The sequence below is a fragment of the Aedes albopictus genome, chromosome 1 (assembly GCF_035046485.1).
Source record: "Aedes albopictus strain Foshan chromosome 1, AalbF5, whole genome shotgun sequence".
NCBI lineage: Eukaryota > Metazoa > Arthropoda > Insecta > Diptera > Culicidae > Aedes > Aedes albopictus.
This window is the reverse complement of record NC_085136.1, coordinates 176,093,002-176,101,037: the sequence shown is the minus strand read 5'-3', so window position 1 is coordinate 176,101,037 and position 8,036 is coordinate 176,093,002. Positions and strand designations below refer to the sequence as shown.

At 47.5% G+C, this 8,036-nt stretch overlaps 1 protein-coding gene across 1 annotated transcript; it reads left to right on the top strand.

Annotated features, from left to right (window-relative positions):
* The first annotated feature begins 1,874 nt into the window (after nt 1–1,874).
* On the top strand, nt 1,875–2,753 carry LOC134289931 (uncharacterized protein K02A2.6-like). The gene has a single exon (XM_062856764.1). The coding sequence runs from the start codon at nt 1,875–1,877 to the stop codon at nt 2,751–2,753; it is 879 nt and encodes a 292-aa protein (XP_062712748.1).
* Nucleotides 2,754–8,036: the final 5,283 nt, after the last annotated feature.

Sequence of the window (8,036 nt, the reverse complement as noted above, 5' to 3'; positions counted from 1 at the left end):
GAAGCGTCCGGTTGCGTACGCGATGTACCAGGCAGTCGACAACGAGCTGGACCGGTTGGAACGTGCGAAGATCATACCACCGGTAGATTTTTCGGAGTGGGCAGCTCCGATTGTGGTGGTCCGTAAAGCGAATGGGAAGATCAGGATCTGCGGAGACTATTCGACGGGACTGAATGGAGCGCTGCAACCTCATCAGTATCCGTTACCTCTGCCGCAGGATATCTTCGCCAATCTGGCAAACTGCACGGTCTTCAGTCAGATTGACCTGACGGATGCGTTTCTGCAAGTGGAGGTGGACGAAGGCTCTCGTAACCTCCTGACGATCAACACGCATCGTGGTCTGTACCGCTACAATCGTCTTCCGCCGGGAGTGAAAGCTGCGCCCGGAGCATTTCAACAGCTGATCGACACGATGTTGGTCGGTTTGAAAGGAGTGAGCGGCTACCTGGACGACATTGTTGTTGGCGGCGTCGACGAAGAAGATCACAACAGGAATCTTCGTGCGGTGCTGCAGCGGATCCAGGAGTTCGGATTCACCATCCGAGCGGAAAAGTGTAGCTTCGGGAAGAGCCAAATCCGCTATCTGGGGCATCTGTGCGATCGGCACGGAATACGGCCTGACCCGGCAAAAATCGAAGCGATCCAGATGCTGCCTGCGCCGAAGGACGTCAGCGGAGTTCGTTCTTTTCTGGGCGCAATAAACTATTACGGAAAGTTCGTGCCCAACATGCGCACGCTTCGGTTCCCGCTCGACGAGCTGCTGAAAGAGAAAGGAGAGTTCCGATGGACTGCCGAGTGTCAGCGTTCCTTCGAACGGTTCAAGGAGATCCTTGGTTCCGACCTTCTGTTGACCCACTACGATCCGCGACGAGAGATCATCGTTTCGGCGGATGCTTCATCGATTGGCGTCGGCGCAACTATCAGCCATAGGTTCCCCGACGGTTCAGTGAAGGTGGTTCAGCACGCGGCACGAGCGCTTACGAAGGCGGAGATGGGCTACAGCCAGCCGGATCGCGAAGGACTGGCAGTGGTGTTCGCTGTAACGAAATTCCACAACATGATTTTCGGCAGAAAGTTTCGTTTGCAGACCGACCACGCACCTTTGGTTCGGATCTTCGGCTCACGGAAAGGTATTCCGGTGTACACTGCGAACCGTCTTCAGCGCTGGGCGCTGACGTTGCTGTTGTACGACTTCACCATCGAGTACGTGCAAACGGAGAAGTTCGGGAACGCCGATGTCCTGTCGAGGCTGATCAACAACCACGCCAAGCCTGACGAGGATAACGTGATTGCGAGCGTGATTCTGGAGGAGGATTTGCGGTTTGTGGCGGACGAAGCAGTAAGCTGTCTTCCGCTTAGTTTCAAGTCGGTGGAACAGGAGACGCAATCCGATGAACAGCTGCGCAAAGTGTACCGGTATCTTCGAGAAGGCTGGCTGGAAGAGGCGAAGATCGTGGATCCGGAGATACGCCGGCTCCATGGAAGGCGAGATTCGCTGTGCACCGTTGAGAAGTGCATCATGTTCGGAGAACGCTTGGTGATTCCCGAGATGCATCGGCAGCGGTATCTGCGGCAGCTGCACCGGGGACACCCCGAAATCCTACGAATGAAGGCGTTGGCGAGAAGTTATGTGTATTGGCCGTCGATTGATGAGGAGATTGCCCAGTACGTGAAGGCGTGTAAGCACTGCGCTTCCGTAGCAAGGAGTCCACCGAAAGAAGCACCCGTTCCGTGGCCACGTCCAACTGGCCCATCGACGGAGTACACTACTTGCTGGTAGTCGACGCGCAAAGTGGCCGGAAGTGGTGCCAACACAACGGATCACTTCCACAGCCACGATCAGCATCTTGAGAAGCATCTTTGCCCGGCTGGGAATGCCTGAAACGCTCGTCAGCGACAACGGGACACAGTTCACGAGCAGCGAGTTCCAGCAGTTCTGCAGCGACAGTGGCATCGATCACGTCACCACGGCACCGTTTCATCCACAGTCGAACGGTCAGGCTGAAAGGTTCGTGGACACGTTCAAGAGGGCGCTGAAGAAGATCCAGGAGGGGAGGGTCGGCGTTGGAGAAGCGTTGGATGTTTTCCTGCTGACCTACCGCACAACACCGAATCGACAGGTCGACGAAGGTAAATCACCGTCCGAAGCAATGTTCGGCCGGCGCATCAGGACAAGTCTATACCTGCTTCGCCCTCCACCAGAGCGCCCACCGAGAGACGAAAAGGAAGGAAACCGAAGGAGCTTCTCTGCACACGATGCCGTCTATGCGAAGGTGTACAGCAACAACAAGTGGCGCTGGGCACCTGGAACGGTGTGTGAGAAGATCGGCAAGGTGATGTACACCGTCTGGGTTGAAGATCAGCGGATGGTTCGAGCGCATGTTAACCAGATGCGCAGTCGTGGCGGTAGTACACCAGGTAGCAGCAGGCTGCAGTCAGCACTGCCTCTAGACGTTCTGCTGGATGCGTGGAGCATTCCGAGAACTGCGCCGCCAGTCCCAACACCATCTTTGTTCCCGACGGACCCCACGGACTCGTCAAGAGAGTTCCCACCGTTGCCACCTGTGCCGTCTGCGTCCTCGTCGGTGTCTACGTCCATGTCCTCGTCATCATCGTCATCTATGTCTGCTACGTCAGCATCCCCGGAGTTCGCATCGGCAGATAGCGAACCAATTACTCCGGTGCAGCTTCCACGAAGGTCTTCCAGAGCTCGAAGGCCTCCGCAGTGGTTCGACCCGTACCATCTCTATTGAGAAGGGGGGATGTTGGGGACAACTGGAATGCGGATAGCCCCTACCTATTCCGCCACCGCTGGACTCGCGGGCGACTGTACATCTGTCACCCTTTGATGTCGACACAGCTCATACATGTGTAATTGTTATGAATGAATGTTGTCCAAATGTAAATAAAGTTTAGTTTTGTTATTGTTCGTTTTACCGCAACAACGCGTTTTAATTCGTTCGTCCGATTAGTAATGTTTTAATTTGTTTCTCGCGCTAATGATCTCGGTACGCGAGTTCGGCCACCACGTACGGGCGCGGGATACAAAAAGGAGTTCCTTCAAGGATTCCTTCACTAATGTGTTTAAGAGTAATTTAATAAATTATTTCGATGATTTCTTCAGATAGTCTGGTATTTCTTCAATGATTCATCCAGGAATTCCTTCAAGAATTTCTTTGGGAATTCCTTCAAGGATTTCTTTAGAAATTCCTTCAAGGATTCCTCCATGAATTTCTTCCAGGATTCCTCCATAAGCTCATTGCAAGATTCCTCCAAAAATTCCTTCAAGGATTCCTTCAGGAATTCCTTCAAGGATTCCTCCAGGAATTCCTTCAAGGATTCTTCAGGAATTCCTCCAAGGATTTTTTTTATCAATTCCGTCAAGAATTCCTTCGAGGATTCATCCAAAAATTCTTTCAAGGAATGCTCCAGGAATGTTTCAAGGATTCCTCAAGAAATTCCCTCCAGGAATTCCTTCAAGGATTTTTACAGGAATTCCTTCAAGGATTTTTTTAGGAATTCCTTCAAGGTTTCCTCCAGGAATTCCTTCAAGGATTCCTCCAGGAATTCCTTCAAGGATTCCTCCAGGAATTCCTTCAAGGATTTTTACAGGAATTCCTTCAAGGATTTCTTTAGGAATTCCTTCAAGGATTCCTCCAGGAATTCCTTCAAGGATTCCTCCAGGAATTCCTTCAAGGATTCCTCCAGGAATTCCTTCAAGGATTCCTCCAGGAATTCCTTCAAGGATTCCTCCAGGAATTCCTTCAAGGATTCCTCCAGGAATTCCTTCAAGGATTCCTCCAGGAATTCCTTCAAGGATTCCTCCAGGAATTCCTTCAAGGATTCCTCCAGGAATTCCTTCAAGGATTCCTCCAGGAATTCCTTCAAGGATTCCTCCAGGAATTCCTTCAAGGATTCCTCCAGGAATTCCTTCAAGGATTCCTCCAGGAATTCCTTCAAGGATTCCTCCAGGAATTCCTTCAAGGATTCCTCCAGGAATTCCTTCAAGGATTCCTCCAGGAATTCCTTCAAGGATTCCTCCAGGAATTCCTTCAAGGATTCCTCCAGGAATTCCTTCAAGGATTCCTCCAGGAATTCTTTCAAGGATTCCTCCTGGAATTCCTTCAAGGATTCCTCCAGGAATTCCTTCAAGGATTCCTCCAGGAATTCCTTCAAGGATTCCTCCAGGAATTCCTTCAAGGATTCCTCCTGGAATTCCTTCAAGGATTCCTCCAGGAATTCCTTCAAGGATTCCTCCAGGAATTCCTTCAAGGATTCCTCCAGGAATTCCTTCAAGGATTCCTCCAGGAATTCCTTCAAGGATTCCTCCAGGAATTCCTTCAAGGATTCCTCCAGGAATTCCTTCAAGGATTCCTCCAGGAATTCCTTCAAGGATTCCTCAAAGAATTCCTTCAAGGATTCCTCCAGGAATTCCTTCAAGGATTCCTCCAGGAATTCCTTCAAGGATTCCTCCAAGAATTCCTTCAAGGATTCCTCCAGGAATTCCTTCAAGGATTCCTCCAGGAATTCCTTCAAGGATTCCTCCAGGAATTCCTTCAAGGATTCCTCCAGGAATTCCTTCAAGGATTCCTCCTGGAATTCCTTCAAGGATTCCTCCAGGAATTCCTTCAAGGATTCCTCCAGGAATTCCTTCAAGGATTCCTCCAGGAATTCCTTCAAGGATTCCTCCAGGAATTCCTTCAAGGATTCCTCCAGGAATTCCTTCAAGGATTCCTCCAGGAATTCCTTCAAGGATTCCTCCAGGAATTCCTTCAAGGATTCCTCCAGGAATTCCTTCAAGGATTCCTCCAGGAATTCCTTCAAGGATTCCTCCAGGAATTCCTTCAAGGATTCCTCCAGGAATTCCTTCAAGGATTCCTCCAGGAATTCCTTCAAGGATTCCTCCAGGAATTCCTTCAAGGATTCCTCCAGGAATTCCTTCAAGGATTCCTCCAGGAATTCCTTCAAGGATTCCTCCAGGAATTCCTTCAAGGATTCCTCCAGGAATTCCTTCAAGGATTCCTCCAGGAATTCCTTCAAGGATTCCTCCAGGAATTCCTTCAAGGATTCCTCCAGGAATTCCTTCAAGGATTCCTCCAGGAATTCCTTCAAGGATTCCTCCAGGAATTCCTTCAAGGATTCCTCCAGGAATTCCTTCAAGGATTCCTCCAGGAATTCCTTCAAGGATTCCTCCAGGAATTTCTTCAAGGATTCCTCCAGGAATTCCTTCAAGGATTCCTCCAGGAATTCCTTCAAGGATTCCTCCAGGAATTCCTTCAAGGATGCCTCCAGGAATTCCTTCAAGGATTCCTCCAGGAATTCCTTCAAGGATTCCTCCAGGAATTCCTTCAAGGATTCCTCCAGGAATTCCTTCAAGGATTCCTCCAGGAATTCCTTCAAGGATTCCTCCAGGAATTCCTTCAAGGATTCCTCCAGGAATTCCTTCAAGGATTCCTCCAGGAATTCCTTCAAGGATTCCTCCAGGAATTCCTTCAAGGATTCCTCCAGGAATTCCTTCAAGGATTCCTCCAGGAATTCCTTCAAGGATTCCTCCAGGAATTCCTTCAAGGATTCCTCCAGGAATTCCTTCAAGGATTCCTCCAGGAATTCCTTCAAGGATTCCTCCAGGAATTCCTTCAAGGATTCCTCCAGGAATTCCTTCAAGGATTCCTCCAGGAATTCCTTCAAGGATTCCTCCAGGAATTCCTTCAAGGATTCCTCCAGGAATTCCTTCAAGGATTCCTCCAGGAATTCCTTCAAGGATTCCTCCAGGAATTCCTTCAAGGATTCCTCCAGGAATTCCTTCAAGGATTCCTCCAGGAATTCCTTCAAGGATTCCTCCAGGAATTCCTTCAAGGATTCCTCCAGGAATTCCTTCAAGGATTCCTCCAGGAATTCCTTCAAGGATTCCTCCAGGAATTCCTTCAAGGATTCCTCCAGGAATTCCTTCAAGGATTCCTCCAGGAATTCCTTCAAGGATTCCTCCAGGAATTCCTTCAAGGATTCCTCCAGGAATTCCTTCAAGGATTCCTCCAGGAATTCCTTCAAGGATTCCTCCAGGAATTCCTTCAAGGATTCCTCCAGGAATTCCTTCAAGGATTCCTCCAGGAATTCCTTCAAGGATTCCTCCAGGAATTCCTTCAAGGATTCCTCCAGGAATTCCTTCAAGGATTCCTCCAGGAATTCCTTCAAGGATTCCTCCAGGAATTCCTTCAAGGATTCCTCCAGGAATTCCTTCAAGGATTCCTCCAGGAATTCCTTCAAGGATTCCTCCAGGAATTCCTTCAAGGATTCCTCCAGGAATTCCTTCAAGGATTCCTCCAGAAATTCCTTCCAGGATTCCTCCAGGAATTCCTTCAAGGATTCCTCCAGGAATTCCTTCAAGGATTCCTCCAGGAATTCCTTCAAGGATTCCTCCAGGAATTCCTTCAAGGATTCCTCCAGGAATTCCTTCAAGGATTCCTCCAGGAATTCCTTCAAAGATTCCTCCAGGATTTCTCAGTACTCATACAAAAATTCATTAAAGGACTGCTCCAGAAATTCCTTCAAGGATTCCTCCAGGAATTCCTTCAAGAATTCCTCCAGGAATTCCTTCAAGGATTCCTCCAGGAATTCCTTCAAGCATTCCTCCAGGCGAAACACTAGAAAAAAAAATTCCTAGAGGAATATTTGATGAAATTCTTGGATGAATTCTTGAAGAAATTCTTGGAGAAATCCTTGAAGAGTTTTCTGGAGGAATCCTTGGAAGGATTTCTGAAAGAATCCTGCAATAAATTCCTGGAAAAATCCTCGAAGGAATTCCGGGAGGAATCCGTGAAGGAATTCTTGGATGTATCCTTGAAAGAATTCCTGGAGGAATCCATGAAAGAATTCTTAAATAAATCCTTGAAGGATTTCCTGGAGTAATCCTGGAGGAATTTCTGGAGGAATCCTTGAAGGAACTCCTGTAGGAATCTTTAAAGGAATTCCTTAAGAAATTCTTGAAAGAATTCTTTAACGTATTTTTGAAAGATTTCTTGGAGAAATCCTGAAAAAATTCCTGGAGGAGTTCTGGGAGAAATTTCTGGAGGAATGTCTGAAAAAAAATCCTGAATATATCCTTGAAGAAATTCCCGGAAGAATCCTTGAAAGAATTCTTAAATGAATCCTTAAAGGATTTACTAGAGTAATCCTGGAAGGAATTTCTGGAGGAATCCTGGAAGGAATTCCTAGCGGAATCCTGGGAAATTTCTGGAGGAATCCTTGAAGGAATTCCTGGTGGAATTCTTGAATTTTTTCCTGGAGGAACCCTTGAAGGAATTCCTGGAGGAATTCTTGTAGGGATCCCTGGAGGAATCCTTGAAGGAATTCCTGGAGTAATTCTTATAGGAATCCCTGGAGGAATCCTTGAAGGAATTCCTGGAGGAATCCTTATAGGAATCCTTGAAGGAATCCCTGGAGGAATCCTTGAAGGAATTCCTGGAGGAATCCTTGAAGGAATCCCTGGAGGAATCCTTGAAGGAATCTCTGGAGGAATCCTTGAAGGAATTCCTGGAGGAATCCTTGAAGGAATCCCTGGAGGAATCCTTGAAGAAATCCCTGGAGGAATCTTCGAAGGAATCCCTGGAGGAATCCTTGAAGGAATCCCTGGAGGAATCCTTGAAGGAATCCCTGGAGGAATCTGTAGTAGGCTATAATCATAATTATAATTAGAGTAGGCTGAAAACGAGGAGGAAGTAAATAAACGTAATTGTGATTTTTGTTTACAACCGAACAACACGGTTTATTACTATTCTACATTGGCGACGAGAGTAAAGCTCAGTTTCCCGCGTTTGATTTGATTATTGGCCCTGGAGAGGAATAGCAGATTAATACATTTGTTAACAAATAGTGGTGTGTGCAGAATTTTAAACAAGGAAGAAGATGTTGTGACTTGATATAGTTTGAATGAAAGTGGGTGTTTTGGCTAAAATAAATAAAAAGGAGATAAGGAAATATCATCCTTAGTGAAGCTTGACAATGTGTAGAATGGGGAGAAATAAGGTGGATCTTTCGGA

Coding starts and splice junctions, on each gene's coding strand:
- LOC134289931 (XM_062856764.1), top strand. CDS start 1,875: ATGCCTGAAACGCTCGTCAGCGACAACGGGACACAGTTCACGAGCAGC.